Source organism: Carassius gibelio, chromosome B20 (assembly GCF_023724105.1).
Source record: "Carassius gibelio isolate Cgi1373 ecotype wild population from Czech Republic chromosome B20, carGib1.2-hapl.c, whole genome shotgun sequence".
Taxonomy (NCBI): domain Eukaryota; kingdom Metazoa; phylum Chordata; class Actinopteri; order Cypriniformes; family Cyprinidae; genus Carassius; species Carassius gibelio.
Window position 1 is genome coordinate 23,996,851 of NC_068415.1, and position 20,880 is coordinate 24,017,730.

The 20,880-nt window shown below is 39.2% G+C and overlaps 1 protein-coding gene across 2 annotated transcripts in view; it reads left to right on the top strand.

The window, feature by feature from the left end:
* Positions 1-20,880, top strand: part of scara5 (scavenger receptor class A, member 5 (putative)) — a 178,562-nt gene that overhangs the window by 46,911 nt on the left and 110,771 nt on the right. For both annotated transcript variants that reach the window (XM_052586179.1, XM_052586180.1), the window contains exon 3: positions 3,387-3,518. In XM_052586179.1, coding sequence (XP_052442139.1) covers positions 3,387-3,518 — 132 coding nt within the window. The remainder of the gene's footprint in view (positions 1-3,386; positions 3,519-20,880) is intronic.

The following is a 20,880-nucleotide window of genomic DNA, read 5'->3' on the forward strand; positions in this document are numbered from 1 at the left end:
AATAAAAAATCAAAAGGATTAACAATGCAGATGAATTTTCACAGCCTTTTTTTATCATATTTGCCAAGGGTGCCAATATGTATGGGCATGACTGTAGATTAATCATATTCCTGATTAATTATTCAAATTCCCAATATATCATTTGAGTTAATTATTATGTACAACCCAGTGCGGCTACACCTCCATTTGCCCCTTTTATACTTTGAGCACCTGCCCCTCCAAAGGTCTCTGCATGGCCCTGCTCGGAGGGAGTGTCAGCCATTTGTGGATTAATGCTTATTGGTGACACGAACCATTTAAAGGATGAATTTTGAGATTTTATGTTTTCAAGTTATATATAACTTCTAAAATGTGATAGAGAAAAAGGCAACAAGGAAGTCTTTTTTTTAAACAAAGGTAAAAACTCCTTTTGTAATGTAGATTTCTCAGGGTGCACTCTTGTCATAAATTAATCTATTACTTTTCCTACATAATTTTTAACAATAATACCTTTCCATCGATATATAGTTTGTCAAGATTAGATTAGATTTGATTGTAATATAGTATAGTCAACGTAGGCGTCCCGTATACGGGACGGGGTGACATTTAACAGGTTGAAGTGCCAACCCTTTAAAGTTTGAGCATATTGTTTGCAAACTGCAATTGATTAATTAATTAAAAACAAAGTAGTTGATATGCTTTGTTGTTTTTGTTGTTTAGTAGCAGTAATATGCCGTTATTAGCATGTCCAGTTATTTGTTGGTTTTCATGAGACCCCCCATTGCCCCCCCAATCAAAATTGTCTGGAGCTGCCTCAGCGTCAGGCGTGAATCGAACGAGCATGGAAAAGCTACAGCAGCCAAATGAGCTTCAGTAGAACAACTGTGAACTGTGGGTCTGATGAGATATTGTTAGACTATTTGTCAGTAAAACACACTTCCCTGTCCCATCAGCCATTTTACTGTGCTCACAGTGCACACTCTTCAACAGTACACAGATATGTGGCGCACGCTCTATATCACTTTAAGCATAGGCTACATACCTCGTTCTGTCATCAGCTAAGTCATGAAATCACCAAAAAGGTGATTAAAACTGCAAACTGCATGTACACAGCACACAAGAACATCTCTCAAATGCATATATTAAAATATATTCTGCAATTCCAGATTAGCCTACCATATAAGGCAAAGATGATATGTATTTTTTTTTTTTTTGTAATTTAATGCACAAATAAATGTGAGCACAGTGAACTTATACTAGAAAATATGCTAAAATTAAAACATTTAAATGCATAACATTTTGCATTTATGACTGTTGACCGGCGTTTTTCAAATTCTATCATCACTAAGCATGCCTCATCCAGGAGTATGCAATGTTGGAGAGCAAGCATTTGGGAGTTTCTAGAAGCTGAATAAACAATAAAGCTATAGTGAGCCCCTTTATTAAAATACCTGAAGGTGAGGAATAATAAAAAAAAATGTCATATTCACCCAGTATTGCTTGACCTAATTTAGAAATATCTCAATTACAGTTAAGTAGAAATTAATTGTGCTCAGTGTTTTAGGTACTTAAACAGTTAAGTACATTATAATCAAACATATTTTTATATTGAAATAATGGAGATTTCTGTGCTACCCCAGACTGGTTGCTGACCCTCCCTGGCCACCCCATACAAACATCCTGGCTCCACTACTGTGTATTTAACATCATAAGCACGTCTTTTTTGGCAAGAACCAGACATTGGTGTCATGTAGGGTAAATCATTTTTTTTTTTAATGGGACATAATTTTTATTTAATAATAACGTCAGAAATGTATATGTGTATGTTTCCTTTCCACGATTATTTCAAACAGCAAATAAATTATATATAGGTGACTATCACTAACATTGATGTATTGCGAGTTTAAGCACTTTATTCTGTTAAGTTATTCTTATTAGTTTAAGTTATTCTTATAGTTATTGTTTGGCAGATTTTCTCAAAAAAACAAAACAAAACTATCGTTATAATCATTAAAGCTGTATAAATTGTGAAATAAATCTCTTACTTTGTTCATACATCTGCGCTTTGTTGTTTATGATGAGGGAATTCGCAAGAGTCCAGAATTCAGTCATTAAATGTGCACATGCTCAACAAAACTGATGAGTTTCAACGAGGACTCATCTGAACGCTTCTGTTTTGCTATTGCATTCCTAATTTCAACAGAATTTTGTGTGATTGGTTAAAATGTGAAGCACTGTAAAAACGCCTAAAATAAAATATGGCGCAACAAGAGAAGATCTTAATTTAATGCTGTATTCGACACGGTCTATTCATATTCACTTTGTTAGCAACAGATGTAATAGATAATATTTGTTTGTGCAGGTACGTTTTTTGTCCAATTAAGTGGTATTTTGTCCCAAGTCCCCATACGTGGCCGCAGCCTTACACACGCTCCGCCTACAACTGAGATGCCTTTTAGAGATTATAAATGGAGCGCTCTTTGCTTGTATTCTGCTAAACCATGCATGCAGCAGCCACTTGCTTTAGTTAAAAATCATAGTGTTCTGTGAATATTGATGCTTTAATAACAATTTTTATCAGGAACATGTATGTATTTCACAAATTTCATAGAGGAAAAAGTAATGTAACTAGTAATGTAACTAATTACTCTTGAAATAAAGTAATCAGAACAGTAACGTGATTACTTTTAAAAGGAGTAATCAGTAATCAGTAATTTGATTACATTTTCAGAATAACTTGCCCAACACTGGCAGTCAGCATTTGAAACCCTCCCATTTTGGCGAGCTGAACTACCATTTGTTCAGGTTTTCAGAAGAAACATAAGTGTGTTAAATGCAACGCTCATTCCCTTATCTCAGGGAACTGATGTTACATTAGTAACCGGGGGCGTTATTTGTAGAGTTATTTTACTGATTAATAGATTAACTCACTTCTTAACTGATCAACATTATAAAGTTACTGGACTGAATTAAATCAACATTTAACAGATTCAAGCTGAATAACAACACTACTCTCTTCATTTGAGATGATTATTACTGAATTGTTCATCTTTACACAGTTAAATTAAATAAACATTTTATAGATATTTCATATTAAATCATCTTGAGTTTCACTCTAAACCAGGGGTAGGCAAGTTAGTTCCTAGAAAGCTGCAGTCCTGCAGAGTTCAGCTCCATCCCTGAAAAAAAAAACCTTTACCTGCCTGTAGCCTTAGTAATCCTGAAGACATTGAGGAGCTTATTCTGGTGTGTTTGATTAGGGTTGAATCTGAACTCTGCAGGACTGTGGCTCTCTAGGACCGAATTTGCCTACCTCTGCTCTAAACTGTATTTACCTTCCTAGTTCCTGATTTAAAATCTGTGTTTCTTTTATAGACTTTGTGTTGATGCGTTTTTATCTTTCACAGTAGGTTCAGCAAAGGGCAGGAGAAAAACTAATAATTGCTGTTGTCAATTGGATTCCTTCTCTGCAATCAAATATGCCATTGTGTCCCTTTATATTCTGGTACTGCTCACCATATTTGGCCTCTCCATAGCAGGTAGGCATGTTTTATTTTTCTCTCGTTGTCATTGTCTCTGTCTTAAACCTTACATATTTGTTGGGCCGAATGCTTTTCCACATGTTGGTCTCATTATTTGACATTTAGCTTTAACATAATTTTATACTTTATTTAACTCATTATTTATTCTAATCAGGCAGACTGGTTCTTTCTTAACCCTTGTGGATTGTTCAAATTGACTACCCTTTCGGTATGTTCTGGATGAAAACATCCACTCAATTAAACTGCTGTAAAAATGTATCAGATTCATATTTAATTTAATTTTTTTTTTTGCATAAATCTGTTAATCAACTTCAGTCCTGATCAAAACTACCAAATGCTTTTTAAAAATCCAAGATTTTAACTCTTTAATTGCCAAGTTCATAAATTATGTCACTGATTTGGGGTGGGGGTGGGGGTGGGGGGGGGGGGGCACACAAAATTACTTATTTTCAATTTAAAAGTAATTGTGGCTGGATTTTTTATTTATTTTTTTTATAACAGTCTTGGGCATGTCAAAGATTGGTAGCAACATTGGCTTTGATGCATTTTTAGTTTTTGCGCAGCATTAAATTTAAAAATTTTCTCCACAATTTGTTGTTGGTGGCTGTTTTTGCCCCATTGACTTCCATTATAACTAAATTTTTTGATTGCAAAGCCATGACACCATATAATCATGCATTCTTGATTGTTTGTGGTTTTCCCTTTTGGGAAGAGGCAAAATTTATTATTTTTCGATCACTAGGTGGGACCATTAACCCTTTAGATAGGCCTGTGCAAAAAAAAAGGTTAGTTTTCTGACTTGTATATGAAGCTATATGGAGTATAACAGCATATTATATTATGTGTGTATGTGTGTGTGTGTGTGTGTGTGAGAAAGAGAGCGAGAATGCGTGTGAGAGAGACCTTTGTGCACTTACCTTGATGTATTTAAAAAACAAAACAATGTACACCTCAGCTCTCAGAAATACATGGAGTAAACAAAAGTGTATTTATGCACCTTCTGCCTTTTAATGATGGTGAAAGTATTCGGTTGTTAAGTGATGACGTAAGAAGCGCTGTTTCCGAGTCCAGGCCTCAACTCGCTTCAGTTGAAAATACGACCTCAGCAGCTGTTTATGAGCACTGTTTATTCATATTGATAATTTAAGTTACGATATACACTACAGTCTCCGTGCTCACAGCGTCCCAAACACAAATAATTTTTATATATATTTTTTTATATTTATATTTTCATTGTCTGGCTATCTGGGACTTCGGTATGGAGTTAAAGGTTAATATTATAACTTTTTCGCTAGTATTCTATCACATTGTGAGTTTATATTAGCACCTTTTGTTGTTTTCTCGTGGTAACTGATGGAAACGTTTGGACACGGAAGCGCTGCTACGTGACGTCAGACGTCAGGGGAAGTCGTGGCCTAATGGTTAGAGGGTTGGACTCCCAATCGAAGGGTTGTGGGTTCTAGTCTCGGGCCGGACGGAATTGTGGGTGGGGGGAGTGCATGTACAGTTCTCTCTCCACCTTCAATACCACGACTTAGGTGCCCTTGAGCAAGGCATTGAACCCCCAACTGCTCCCCGGGTGCCGCAGCATAAATGGCTGCCCACTGCTCCGGGTGTGTGCTCACAGTGTGTGTGTGTGTTCACTGCTCTGTGTGTGTGCATTTCGGATGGGTTAAATGCAGAGCACAAATTCTGAGTATGGGTCACCATACTTGGCTGAATGTCACTTCACTTCACTTAACTGGCGAATAGACTAAACAAAAGCAAAGTATGTGGATTTAAACAATTGCATGCCATCGTGCTGGTCATGTAATGGTGAGAAGAGCAGCAAGCAACACGAGAAAGGGCTTGACTTGTACCAAAGTTTTAGAAATGATTATGTAGCTTGACCCCTCCAGCGAGCTGCAGCTTATTTGAAGTTGGTATTGCATTTTGGTTCATAATACATTATGTTCATAAATTTGATGCAAAGTAGATTTTTTTTACAGGATTTTAAGGTTTTAAACTGGATTTGATCATTTCACATATAGGCCATCTGTACTTTTCACCATCAAAAGGCAGCAGGTGCATAAACACACTTCTTTTTTTATTGTTTACTCCATGTAGTTCTGAGAGCATGAGGTGCATATTTGGATTTTTCAGATACTGTACATCAAGGTAAGTGCACAAAGGTCTCTCTCACACCCCCCATGCCCAAGACTGTGATAAAAGGTAAAAAAAAAAAAAATCCAGTCCACAATCACTTCTTATATTGAAAATATGTAATTGTGTGTGTTTTTTTCCCCAAATCAGTGACATTGTTTATAAACTTGGTCATTAAAGAGTTAAAATCTTGGAATTTTTTTAACATTTAGAAGTTTTGATTAGGACTGAGGTTGATTAATAGGTTTATGCAAACAAAAATTGAAAAAAATATTTATCTGATACATTTTTACAGCAGTCTAATTTAGTGGATGTTTTCATCCACGAACTTACCGAAAGGGTAGTGAATTTGCCCACAGTGTACCGTTGAATTTTTGAAAATTTCAATTTTAAGCATTTTCCCTAAAGATTTGTCACCAAAAATAATTGCATTAGCTCAAACACAGAGAAAGTTGTGGCCAAAATAAGACTCAACTTTACCCCCTAGTGGACGAAAACGTCCCCAACAATGCATAAGGGTTAAAATAAATACACAAAAAATACAATATTAAAGTGAAAAAAAGTGACGTGACACACACACACACACACACGCTGCGGGGCCCAGGGAGCAGTTGGGGGTTCGACGCCTTGCTCAAGGGCACCTAAGTCGACGCTAACCGTCAGGTCACAACTTCCCCTTAAATATTTAGACTTATTTGATTAAAAAAAGTTCTATGTATTTTTGGCAATATAATTGAATGAGTTTTGACATGGAATGAATTTTTTTAATTAAATGGATTATAATAGCTCCACTTGCAATGTTAGTCAATATGCTAGTCATTTAATTGCTGTTTTTGTTACTGTAGATTTAATATGTCAATGGCATCACATGTGAAATAGTGTTTGAGAAACCTTGTGACAGTAATGTAACAGTAACATAACTTCTGCAGGTGTTATAAGAAATAGACAAATTTATATATATATAAATATCAAATCAAATCAAAATTTATTTATAGAGCACTTTTTAAAAATGACTATTGTTTTCCAAAGTGCTGTACAAGCATGATCAAAGTAAAATAATTTTACACATAACAAAAATAACAAACAATAACACTAACCAAATACATAAACATCTGCCATGCTGCATTAAATGCCAGAGCATAAAAATAAGATTTAAGACTGGATTTAAAAAAAAAAAACAAGTGATTGGCACTGTCTAACATATAGAGGCAAGTTATTCCAAAGCTTTGTGGATGCAAAAGAAAAAGCCTGGTCACCCCTGCTTTTCAGTCTTGTTTGAGGTACAACATAGAGTAAGCAGTCAGCAGACCTAAGTGCTCTTGATGGATCATGCGGTTGTATTAAATCAGAAAGCTAACTTGGTCCATTTAATGACTTATAAACTAAAACTGAAACCTTTAAAATCAATTCTAAAACAAACAGGAAGCAAATGAAGGGAAGCCAATATTGGTGTAATTTGTTTGTGCTTGCGTGTCCCTTTTAACAGATGAGCAGCAGCATTTTCTACCATCTGTAAATGTGTCAGGATCATGGACTTGTTTCTACGTGTGTTTTCCCAGCTACTATTGTGGTTTAACCCTGTGCTTTAACCATTAACCCTCTGAGGTCTAGAGTGTTTTGGTGCATGGAGAAGTTTTTACATTTGTGTTTTTTTTCAGTTGCTTCTAAACATATACATGGCTAAAGTCTGAAAACACTGTATTCAGTACAAACTGGGCAACAATGATATGTAAATAGCATGCATGTACTTGATATTGTGTTTTTGAGAAAACATACATGTTTAGTGAAAAACTACAATTTTGAAGTCACTGAAATAAGGTCATAAAACACATACAAAGCGTTTGTTCACAAGACTTTCAAACCTTAATCTTTTAGCATAGAATTTTTGCTTCAAAACGGTGTGATCAAAACGGTGCGAAAATAATCTGTATTTAATCCCTCAAATAAAACAATAGATTGATTAAACTTTTCTAAGACACTTTTTGTCTCAAATGGGTATATGCGAGGAGGCATGAATGACCATGTTTATTAGTGTCATTTACACCTGAGAAGACAAAGGCCTGCATAATGAGCCTTTCAGTCAGATGTGTGGCTGAGAGGTAAGAGTTACAAGAAAGAATGTAAGTACAAAATAAATGTATGTATTTCTATGGTTGTAGTTTACTTAGAATATATTTATCCCACAAAATAACTTGAGATTCACTTGCAAGTTCAGTTAAACAGTTTATTAGGAACAATCAAAACAGACTTTCGAAGCTGAATTTTTAGCATCATCACATGTGATCCTTCAGAAATCATTCTAATATTCAGATTTTCTACTCAAAAAATATTTATTATTATTATTATAATTATTATTATTATTATTAACATTGAAAAGATCTGAGTATAATTTATTCATTTTTTGATTAATAGAAAGTTCAGAAGAACAGCATTGTTTGTAACATGATTATTGTATTTATCATTACGTGTGTGCTAAATAAAAGTTTTAATTTCTATATATACTGACTCCAAGCTTTTGAATGGTATATTGTATATTGTTACTCTTGGAGTAAAGGTGCGGACACACTAGCCTTTGAAAGTGCGAAATTATTTCGGACGCTGCTGTGAATATGGGTGGGAGCAAGATATAAAGGTTTCCCCTTAGTTATCACAACATGGCTTAATCTGTGCTTTTACTGTTTATTTGGCAATGGCGTCGAAAGCGTCTTATTATATTGTACTCTGTCCCTCTCTCTCTATAAATATATACACACTAAACAATAAAAAAAATATAGAATGTGTTCTCATTCAAATGTGCCATCTGTTCCTGTTTCCATTGACACTGCGAACCATGCAGCTTCTTTTTTTATTATCTTTTAAATATGTATTATATAAAATAGGATGCTGCCCTACGGCTAAAATTAGTACTTCATTTTTTAAAATCTGTACAGAGAGGTCACGCAGTGACGTATCGATAATCTACTGGTCACACGACTTGAATGAAACTTTATGTATTTTGGATCAAATAAATACAGGCTTGGTGAGCAGAAGAAAATTCTTTACAAAAACATGAAAATTCTTACTGTTCAAAAGATTTTGACTGGTATTGTGTCATGCTGAAATATATAAATGATCAAATTCCCCATGATTAGTATTATTATCATAGTATTATCATTATATTTTTATTATCATTAAAACCATATTAGATTACTGTGATGTTGAACAAATGCAATAAATGAATACTGTCCAGCATAATATTGACAGCTTTGTACCGCCAGTCTGACAAGTGGGTCTGTGACCAGCACCGTAGGGCTAATGGGCCAGATGGCTGCTTGCCTGTGCTGGATTACCTTGACCCCTGTTGCAAAGTTGCGTGTATTTGCTGCATTGATTATGTGCTTTTGTTGCTGAGGTGTTTTTCCTGTTGTCATACTGTACTCCCAAAGGAGCATTGTCTGGGTGTTGGTTTCTTCTCCTCACTTCCCCAATGTTATGCTGTACCCTTCTTCCCTCGTACTGTATTTTGTTGCCTTGTACCCAAATGTGCATTGACAATAAAGTTGAATCTAATCTAAGATAGATAGTACACATAGGCGTACACTTTATTGGCTGAATAACTGGCGCAAAGATGACGCATTAGCTCAGTCTGCAGGTAGAGATGAAAGCGGCAAGAGAAAAGGTGAAGACTGGGGAGCAACGGCGCTGTTTTTGGTAAAACATGATGATGACTTCATTAAGTGTTGTTTTATAGAAAACTCTTTTCAAAAAGAGTTTTCGTTTTGTATAAATTGTATCTTAATTTAATACTTAACAGTGTTCCTGTAGCTCAATTGGTAGAGCATTGCGCTATTAAGCGCACGGTTGGGTTCGATTCCGCGGGAATACATGATAGATAAAAGATAAAAGCATCTGCTAAAAGCATAAATTTAATTTTAATTTTAATTTTGATCAATGTTTTATCAATCAATTGCCCATATTTAATAAATAAGAAGCAAATATATAGCAGACAATGTAATAAGGCACCGGCATGATCACTTGCATTGCATTTGAGAAATATAGGCTATATATTACAAAAAGCTTGAAATGTCTACTTTTAAATGAAAATATTAAAACTACAATAAATAGGCTACTCTCTGATTATGTAATCCATATGAAATTAAATGTCCGCATTGTCAACTTCATCTTTGCAGTGACACAGAAAACACTAGTTTATGACTAAACAATTAAATGTCTCCTTGCTAATTTAGACACATTAATAATCATTACTTTAACAGGATCTTTGTGGCAAGCTTTATGCGTGCTGTCATAACGCTTATTATTGTGTAGGCTATAGCCTATTTAGTAATTAAATTAATAGAAAGGGGCGATTTGTCCACGAATGGCTTAAATGAACAACTACTAGTCAACTAGAAAAAAAAAAAAAATTGTCTATGGCAGCCCATATTCCAAATATATTAAAACCAGCAGGCCATTCTGGGTTGAGCAAGCACCCAACGGAATGAGTGAGCCAGGGATGTAGTGGAGGCTAAACGCACGTAAACGCCATTTACGCACCTCCCAAAATCGGAAATAGCATTTACCCACCTCCAAAGTGCGTTTATCCACCTCTAAATTGAGTTTATCCACCTCTAAATAGCCTACAGTTCCTATGACATTTTTAAATTAAGCTTATGTCGTTTTAGTTTCATATTGTTCATTTTTAGTTTCATAGGTTGTTTGTTGTTAAAGATGAAGTCTTTCATATTGCGCTGCAACTTGTCAGTGTTGACCAATTGCTTGCGGTGTTGCCAGTAGTAGTGGGAAGTTCGGATCATTTTACTGACTTGGATATTTGAGTCTCGTTCAGCAAAATGAACTAATCTTTTCTCTTCCCGTCTCTATTGAACTAACAGGAAGAATAAAAAACTCGGACCTCACCTGTCAATTCAGAACATATATGTTGTGTTATCCGCATGTGTAGTCAACACAAAATGAACGAATCATTCTCTTAGACAACTCGGTAGTCCTGAGTCATATTAAAGATTCGTTCAAAATGAACGACACGCAACAGACTGCATCAAAATTCAAAAATGGATATCAGGCAATTAATGATAATAATAAGCATTTCTGCTTGTTGCACCTCCGATGGTGCCATTGCGGGTAGCTGCAGGGTCATCAGCCGGGAGCCACCCTTCATTGATTTTTCGCTCCATTAATCCCGGAACATCTCACGGTGGTGGAGCAACGACAGGGACGTCTCCCTGCCGCCCCCTGCAGCTAGCCCTTGGAACCATGCTTTCCCCACGCCTGGTCCTTCCTTCTTAACCAAAGCTTCCCTGCTCTGCCTCCTTGGTCAGGTCTTTCAGAGCCTTTCTTAGTTTGAGGCCGGTAACTCCCATGCTTTTCAGGAAGCGCTGGGTAGATGCTCCCACGAAACCCCTGCAGCCGACTTCCACCGGATAGCTGACAGCTGACCACCCTCCCTTTCTCCATTCGGCTATGAGGTCGAGGTACAGATCTTTTTTCCTCTCAAACGCTGCCTCCATTCCTCCTTCCCATGGGACAGTGAGCTCTGCCAAAATTACTGCCCGGGCTGTGCCAGACCAGAGAATGATGTCCGGACGAAGGTTGGTTGTGGTGATCTCAGTTGGAAACCTGAGCTGCTGGTCGAGGTCCACTCTCAGTTTCCACTCACAACTGCCTGCCAAGACTGATCTCTGCAGCTGCGTGATGTTAGGGGCCCCTCCTCCCTATCTCACGAAGTGGATCATCCATCTTGATTTCGGTGGTAGGCGCTCCCTGGCTAATTCCACCCTGCGTACCTCCAGGATCTCCGCCAGTTTCCGCAGGACTCGGTCATGGCGCCACCTATACCGACCCTGGGTCAATGCTGTTTTACAGCTTGACAGGATGTGCTGGAGGCTCGGGTTTGGGGCATTGCAAAGTTGGCAGCTCTCCTCTGAGCCATACCACAGACAGAGGTTGCTGGGGCTTGGGAGGGTGTAGTAGGTGGACCTTATAAGGAAACTCAGCTTGGCTTGGGGGATCTTCCACATGTCGGCCCAACCCACGGTCCTACTTATTAATCCTTACCAGGTCGTCCAGCGTCCTTGCTGGCATTGGCTTATAGCTTTGATCTGATAGCTCTCCTCCCCTATCCTGACCACCTCAGAAATCACTAGGTCTTTCCTCTCCTTCCTTGTGGCTTTGGACCACATCTTCGGAGTAGTCCCCCAACCCATGCCCGTTCTCCCTGACTGTGTCCTGCCAACAATTTCTTGGTGTTTCAGCCTGCTAATTGCCTGGTCGACTGCTACACTAACTAGACATCCAAAACGCCGCTTTTAACGCCACTCCTACCGCCGCGGCGGCGGTGTAAAGTGCATTTGCAGCCTTTGACCGCTGAGTGGTGCTTTAACCACAAGTTATCAAACAAGCGCATTAAAGCACATTTTACCGCAAATAGACGTCAGTTTTGCCTCGCTGATGTGTTACATTTGATGGCTTCAGTCAAGGAAAATGAAAGAAAAACACTTTAGTTTAAATATTTAATATATTTAATATTCACAGATGAAAGTTTGGCATTTATGAAGTTATGTGCATTTCAGAAAGAGAAAGAGTCTGTGCTTATATTTTCTAAGCTACATGGTATTAAACCATATTTTAGATTGGACAAATTTAAAAGGTGTGCAGTATTATTTATATTATATTAATTATGCGTTATATTATTCAGAAATTGAGAAATTGAGATTAAGAAATTGTTGCATGTTTAAATGTGAAGCACTGTATAATTTCGTTCCCATTATTTAGGCATAATTTGCCTAAAACAAGAAACGAATAAAATTAAACCAGCACGATTAAATCTTTGAAACTCTAAAGAATTAATAAAACGTCCTCACAATTAAACTCAAGTTCTCTCATTATAATCAACAACATTCACACAATGTAAAAAAAAAAAAAAGCTTTAGTAATTTACAACTAAAGTAATTTTAGAGTAATGTTAGAGTCTGCACTGCGGATCATTTCAGAAAGATAACAGCTTTAACACCAGTATTAAAGACTTTTTAAAATAAGTTGAGCTCAAAACTCACTCTTAGTTAGCAGCAAGTGTTTGAAATAACTTGATCTGATGTGGATTATAATCACTAAACAAGGCAGAAATATTTATAAGCGATGTAAAAGACTGTGCACGCTAAACATTAAGGTTACCATAGTAAACATGGTAAATATGACAGCTTGGATAAATCAGACGTAAGCTTTTTATTCTCTATCACAATTGTGTATTTATTAAGTAACATTTTATCTGTCGTCTCGTTTCGTGATTTTAGCTCCACGTTGCATATCATCAAAATATAATAATGATTTTTGTTCGGGAGCTTTTATAAAAATAGAGAGTCTGCACTGCTGATCATTTCGGAAAGATAACAGCTATAACACCAGCATTAAACACTTTTTTTAAATAAATCAAGCTCAAAACTCTCTTTCAGTCAGCAGCGAGTCTTTGAAATAACTTGATCCAATGTGTAGGCCTATTATAATCACCATACAAGGCAGAAATATTTATAAGCGATGCAAAAGTCTGTGCAAGCTAGGCATTAACATTACCATAGTAAACATGGTAAATATGACCTTTGAGGAAATCAGACGTCAGCTTCGTATTCTCCTGTATTTTAGTAATGTATATCATCTGTTACAAGTCTCATCTCTAGAGTTTAGCTCATGTCATAAAAACAATATAATAGCCTAATGTTTTTGTTAGGGAGCTTTTATAAAAATAGAGATATTATCATTCATTCTAAATGTGAAGGCTACTGTGGCTAATAAACAGAAACAGACTCGACTGAATAAGCAGGCTATTTTCATAAGCGTTAAAAATAAAGAAATAAAATAGAAATAAGTGTATTTATGTGTGATTAATTTTGAGTCCTGATAAATTAAATCAATAGCTTATGATCAATGTATCACTTATTCTACATTGATGCTTTTGAATGTGAATATATAACAAAGCATGCAAACAAACGGCCGCTTTTATCATCTTCGTTTTGTGATCGCGCATGTTCCAGTTACTTTTTCTGATAACTTCTCTTTGTTGGTGAAATAATGAGTTTGCATGACGTTGTTCTGAGAGGCGTGTAAAGGGCGTGTTTTAGTGATGTGCAGCGGAGCTTCAGGGTCCACTGTGGAAACCCTGCGCTATTCTGGCCTCGGTGTTACTGGCCTGAGGCTATGAGCCCCGCCCGGCCGCTTTAAGCCCTGGCTCACACTGGCCCGAAATGCGGCTATTGATACCAGAAACAGGCTCCGCCTTCACTCCTGAATAAAGTATTTCACTATGTTTGAAATGTTATGTTCATAACATAGCATATAAAATAATAATAAAAATTAAAAAAAATAACAGGAGAGTTTCAAAGTGGCTTAAGATATGTGTAAACTTTTTCCCTATATCACATGCCAAACTAATCTTTAATTGCTGCTTTCTGCTGTGAAAATTTTGTTTGTGATGAAAATAACATCTTTGTCAGTTATTTTATCTAAACAGATCGATTAACTTCAAGATTTCAAAATCAGATAGCATGCTGATAATGTAGCACTGTAGGATTACATTTGTTTGAACGCATTATGAAAGCGATTGAGTGTGAATCTGTTTAAATCATGCTTTAACCCGAAAATAATCAGTAAAAGAAACAGAATAACTCTTAACATCCCGCTCGACTTTTGCAGTCAACCTTCTGATCAAGCTAAATATGTTGGCTGTTGGCATGAATTTTACTCGTGATAAGAAGCTTATATTCAAGTGTTTGTGCAAAAATTATTAATGTGCATTAATGACAGGGAGGCGCCGTCTCATCACTTTAATTTTTCATGATAATGAATGTATAATTTTTTAAATAACATAATATCGTGGTGTCTCACATAGGTACATTAAAAATATAGCTACAGAAAGCTTGAAATGTTTTTAAACGAAAAGGAATAGTGTAATGTGTGAATGTTGCATTTCTCTCGTCGGAGAGAGCCAGCACTGTGAATATAACCAAAACAACAGTCCTATATAAACCGGTTCAGCAAGTGAAAGCCTCATAAGACACTGTCCATATGAAAGAGCAATTCACACCTTTATCTCGATCCCACAAGCCATGAATAACTATCCAAAACCCAACCCCCTCCAGCTGAACACAATTCAGTCTGTGTTTTGTCTCTGAGGGACGGTGTGTTACTGGGCTGAAACATGCCTGCACTACACTTCATAATTTTCTCGCAGCCCATATTATTATTTTCACAAGACCATAATGATAATAACGAATCATCAATTAATAATTAATCATTATTTTACGAAAATCATTGTTATTTGTGATCGTGGATGTTTGAAAATTCAGGAAAAATGTCAGGAAAATTCTAAAGGAAGGAAGACGTATATCATTGAGCTAATGCTGTTAAAGAGAGAGAGAAGTCTAGGACTAATCTTAAACTTGGAGCTCATTATATTGAAGTACAAATCCAAACACCAGAAACTTTATGCATTTTATGAATAATGAAATGTTATGAAAATTATGCATTTTATTTATTCACATGCTGTATGGTTGAAATAATATTTTAGTACACAACTTTAAGTTCCGTTGTTTAAAAAAAATGCTTTATTGGCTAATGTTTTTTATTGACGGATTGCACAGGTTCGAGTAGCAATGAGCTTCTTCACTCTGCCTGGCTGCACATCTGCAATTTTGCTTTTGATGCCAACTGACCACGCGCACCTGTCCAGCGTGGTCGTCTGTTAGAGCCTCTGCACACACTCTCCAATCACGCCTACCTAGCGGATATAGCGGACTCGCGAACGCAGAAAGTTTGACAGAGGGTTTAAGATGCAGGCTTGCATAACCTGACGCGCAACATTTCAGAAAATGTGCGTTCACAAATGTAGCCTATTTTGACCAAAATATGGAAAAGCACTTTTGAATTTGATAATATGAGGTTCTCTCTTGAGATATTTTTCCATTTATCTGAACTTCTTCAAGTGAGTTGCAGGGCAAAAAATAAAAAAATAAAAAAATAAATAAAACGAAAATCCAGCACTTTTCCTTCAATACTGATACTGCGACTATTGACAGTTTGTACATGTTCATTCGCTGGCATTTTTTGAATTTCTTTTTTTCTCCCTTAAAAAACAAATTTGTCCATTCTGATGCGCAATTTTACCTTACAGGCAATTTACCTAATGGCTGTTGATGACTATTTGAATTGAATTCTGCCAAAGTGCGCGCTTGTATATGTTAGTTAAATGCTTATGCCAGTGCTCATGTCTGAAAAATAATATATGAAGAAGAAAAAAAATCACGTAAAAACATTAGGATATAGCCTATATTTCATTAGTTGCATATTTTTTTAAAAATTGATGTAAACAATACAATTTTACAAACTGATAAAGTTTTTTTTTTTTCTTTTTTTTTTAAGCATGTTGTGCAGACCGCATTAGAATTCTTGACCTGCCGCAGGTTGAGAACCACTGCTTTATATCAAACATTTTTAAATCGTCCACAGCTGAGCTTTGCAGGAGGCTGATCTGGGCCAGATCGCGTGAAGTGAATGTAATGAACAAAGTCGTTTTCAGATGCAATGAAAAAAAAAACCCCATGGATAACCTAGATTAGTCCCAGGCTCTGTTCTGAAGTAAAATTATTATAATTAGTACTGTTAACCAAGAGTAACACATTTTAACGGATTAATCGCCTATTTTCATTTGCTGAATGTTTTCTTTATTTTTTATTTTTTTAAACACACTAAAAATAAAGATTGTCAGAGGGAAAAAAAATATCTGAGTCGTGTATAGGTTTCATTTTAACGGATCAATCACCTATTTCGTTTGCTGTATTTTTTTTTTTTTTTTTTAGTTTTTGAGAGGAAAAAAATAGGCTATAGGCTCAATCGGGAGAAATCAAACGTTTCCATATTTGTGATGTTGCCCATTTGAAGCTTAACTAGGCTATTATTCATGAGGTAAATAGGCTGTGTGCGTTTCAGTATTGATGAAAAAAAAAATCATAATTAACAATATGTCAAAGTGCTCACGCCGAATTGTAACGACAGATAAAAGATGAGGAAGCAATTGCAGGCAATCAGATGTTGTTTATTGATAAAGAGTGTCCAGAGTGTTGGCAATGGCAAGGAAGGTCTACGGTGGCGTGAGAAGAGCGGGATGGTGAAGTCAGCGGTGCAGGTGAAGGTGGTCAATGGTTGGAACCAGGAACAGACCGGAACACTGACACGCGGACGACAACACGAATCCAAACCAGCACACAAACACGGAGGACGGTAATCCAGCTAGTGCATGGAGACATAAGAGAGGATCTGACAACAGAGAGAGAGCGAGGTGAGTATAAGTAGCAGAGGTATGATGACGATCAGCTGGAGCGAGACAATCAACACCCAGGTGATGACAATCAACTAAACGAGCACATGGAGACAACGTAAGTACAAAAACAATAACAAAACATGACACGGAGGAAACACTGGATTTCCTACCGTGACAGTACCCTCTCCCCTAGGACGTCACCTGACGTTCCCAGCCTGCTTTACCTGTAGATTGTAATCATCTATAAGGTGGTGATCCAATATGTCCCGAGCAGGAACCCAGCTCCTCTCCTCCGGACCGTAACCTTCCCAATCCACCAAGTACTGAAAACCGCGTCCCCTCCGTCTAGAGTCCAGAATACGATTAACCAAATAGGTGGTTTCCCCATTAACGAGACGAGGCGGGGGGGGAACCGGAGCAGGCGGATTAAGACGGGAAGAAATCACCGATTTAATTTTGGAGACGTGGAACACGGGATGAATCCTCCTGTACGCCGGAGGAAGGCTAAGACGCACGGTAACCGGATTAATAATCTTGGTAATAGAAAACGGGCCAATAAATTTGGGAGCAAGTTTGTTAGAAACGGACCGCATAGGAATATTCTGGGTAGAAAGCCACACTCTTTGACCGACGACGTAACGGGGAGGCTTCGACCGGTGGCGATCGGCCTTAGCCTTGGTGCGCGACCTAGCCTGGAGCAGAGCTCTGCGAGCTCTGGTCCAGGTGCGGTGACACCTCTGGACTAATGCGTGTGCGGAGGGGACCGAAACCTCGGATTCCGTACTGACAAAATTAGGTGGTTGGTACCCTAAACTACACTTAAATGGAGACATGCCCGTAGATGACACTGGCAAAGAATTGTGTGCGTACTCCACAACTGAGAGTTGCTGACACCAGGACGAAGGATTATTGGAAACCAAACATCGCAAAACCCTCTCGACATCCTGATTGGCTCGTTCGGTTTGACCATTGCTCTGGGGATGGAACCCGGAAGAAAGACTAACAGTCGCTCCTAACAATTTACAAAACTCTCGCCAAAATTTGGACACAAATTGGGGACCCCTGTCAGAAACCACGTCTGTCGGGAGGCCATGTATGCGGAAGACGTGGTCAATGACAGCTACCGCTGTTTCCTTGGCTGAAGGTAATTTGGGCAAGGGAATAAAATGAGTCGCCTTCGAGAACCGGTCCACTACGGTTAAAATCACCGTATTGCCTTTAGAGGGCGGGAGGGCGGTGATAAAATCTAGCGAAATGTGGGACCAGGGTCTTGAAGGGACAGACAGCGGTAAGAGTAACCCATCTGGAGGTCGATTGGAAGTCTTACCAATAGCGCAAACTGAACAAGCCAAGACGAAATCGTGGACGTCACGAGCCATACCAGGCCACCAAAATCGTTGCTTGACCAGAAATCTAGTTCTACTAACCCCTGGGTGACAAGCAACACTGGAACAATGACCCCACTGGAGAACGTCTGACCGTAACCTCTCCGGCACAAACAATCGGTTCGGTGGGCAACGAGCCGGGGGCGTTACCCCTTCTAAGGCGGTCAACACCTTCGATTCGACCTCCCACCTGAGCGCGGAGATAATGATGGTCCCCGGTAAAATGGGCTCGGGAGTAGCAGTACGATCGGAACGCTCAAAAAGACGGGATAAAGCATCGGGTTTGATGTTTTTGGAACCCGGCCGGTAAGAAAGTGTAAAATCGAAACGACCGAAAAACAATGCCCACCGAGCCTGCCTGGAGTTAAGTCTTTTGGCGGTTCTAATGTATTCGAGATTCTTATGGTCCGTCCATACAATGAAAGGTACACCCGACCCCTCAAGCCAGTGACGCCATTCTTCCAGTGCAAGTTTGACTGCCAACAACTCTCGATTGCCAATGTCATAATTAACTTCTGCAGGAGATAAACGGTGAGAATAATACGCGCACGGATGCACCTTTCCGTCTGAGGATGCGCGTTGGGATAACACTGCTCCTACCCCCACCTCTGACGCGTCGACCTCCACTATGAATTGACGTGAGCGATCAGGGGTGACGAGAATGGGAGCTGAAACAAAGCAGCTTTTCAGTTTGGCAAACGCAGCCTCAGCTGCGTCTGACCACCTGAACGTCAAACTAGGGGAGGTCAAGGCGGTCAGAGGAGCGGCTAGTTGGCTGAAATTGCGAATGAAACGCCGGTAAAAATTGGCGAACCCCAGAAATCTCTGCAGGGCCTTGCGAGACTCTGGGGATGGCCAATTTACCACAGCCTTAACCTTCTCAGGATCCATGCGAACACCCTCAGTCGAAATGATGTGTCCTAGAAAAGAAACAGACTGTGCATGAAAAACGCATTTCTCCGCCTTGACAAACAATCCATTCTCTAGCAACCGCAGAAGCACTCGTCGTACGTGTTGCACGTGTTCCTGGAGAGACGAAGAAAAAATCAATATGTCATCCAGGTAAACATATATGAACAGATCGACCATGTCTCGCAACACGTCATTAACGAGTGCTTGAAAGACTGCCGGCGAGTTGGTTAGCCCGAACGGCATAACGCAGTACTCAAAATGGCCTCTAGGGGTGTTAAAGGCAGTCTTCCACTCATCCCCCTCCCTGATGCGGACCAAATGATAAGCATTACGTAAGTCCAATTTAGTGAAAACGGACGCTCCCTGCAACCTCTCAAAAGCTGAAGACATAAGCGGCAAAGGATAGGTATTCTTTACCGTTATGTTGTTCAGCCCTCGGTAGTCAATGCAAGGTCGCAAGGATCCGTCCTTCTTTCCCACAAAAAAGAACCCCGCCCCCGCTGGAGAAGAGGAAGGGTGGATAAACCCCGTTGCTAGAGAACTGGATATATATTTCTCCATGGCCGCCGTCTCTGGAACAGACAAAGAATATAACTTGCCCTTAGGCGGAGAAGTACCTGGCAATAACTCTATCGCACAGTCATAGGGACGATGAGGAGGAAGAGAATCAGCACGAGACTTACTGAACACCTCCTTCAGGTCGTGGTACTCCGCGGGCACGCTAGCCAAATCCACTGCTTCCCCCTGAAACACAGACTCAGAAACATTAACACCAGCAGACAAAAGACAAGACAAATGACATTCCTCGCTCCAGCTAACCACAGATCCAAGGCGCCAATTGATGCTGGGGTTGTGTTTCTGAAGCCAGGTGTGACCGAGAACGATGGGGGATTGAGGTGAGTCCGTAATGTAAAATGATATCTCCTCAGTATGATTGCCAGATGTGGTGAGGGAAACAGGTAAGGTGGTCTGAGTGATGACTGGTAGTCTGTGTCCATTGAGAGCAAAGGGTGCAATGGGGTGTTTGAGGGAGGTGAGAGGAATGTTAAGCTTACTAGCGAACTGGAAGTCCATGAAATTACCCTCTGCCCCAGAGTCCAACAAGGCGTGATGCTCGAGTGCGTGGGTGGACCACCGTAGACTCACCGGAAGGAGTGTCGATGTAGATGAGGTCTTTCTGGCAGAGATCCCACCCGATAGTAGCCTCCGTCTTACTATCGGGCTTGGTCTTTTACCGGACAACGCTGGATGTGATGTTCTTGACTGCCGCAGTATAAACATAGTCCCAGGGATCTCCGCCTGATCCTCTCCTCCCGGGAGAGCCGAGCTCGCCCCACCTGCATGGGTTCAAGATCTCCCGGTGGGCTGACCGCAACATCTGAGCGCTGATACTGAGCCTCCGGTCTGTTCGCGAGAACTGCTCTCCCCCTCCGTCTGGTGGCTTGATCGAGTCGATTCTCCACTCTGATGGTTAGGTCAATCAGACTGTTGAGAGAAGTGGGGAGCTCGACGGCGCGGATCTCCTGTTGGATGCGGTCAGCCAACCCATGCAGGAAGTGATCCCACTGCGCCTCCTCGTTCCACTTACACTCCGCCGCCAGGGTGCGGAACTCAATCG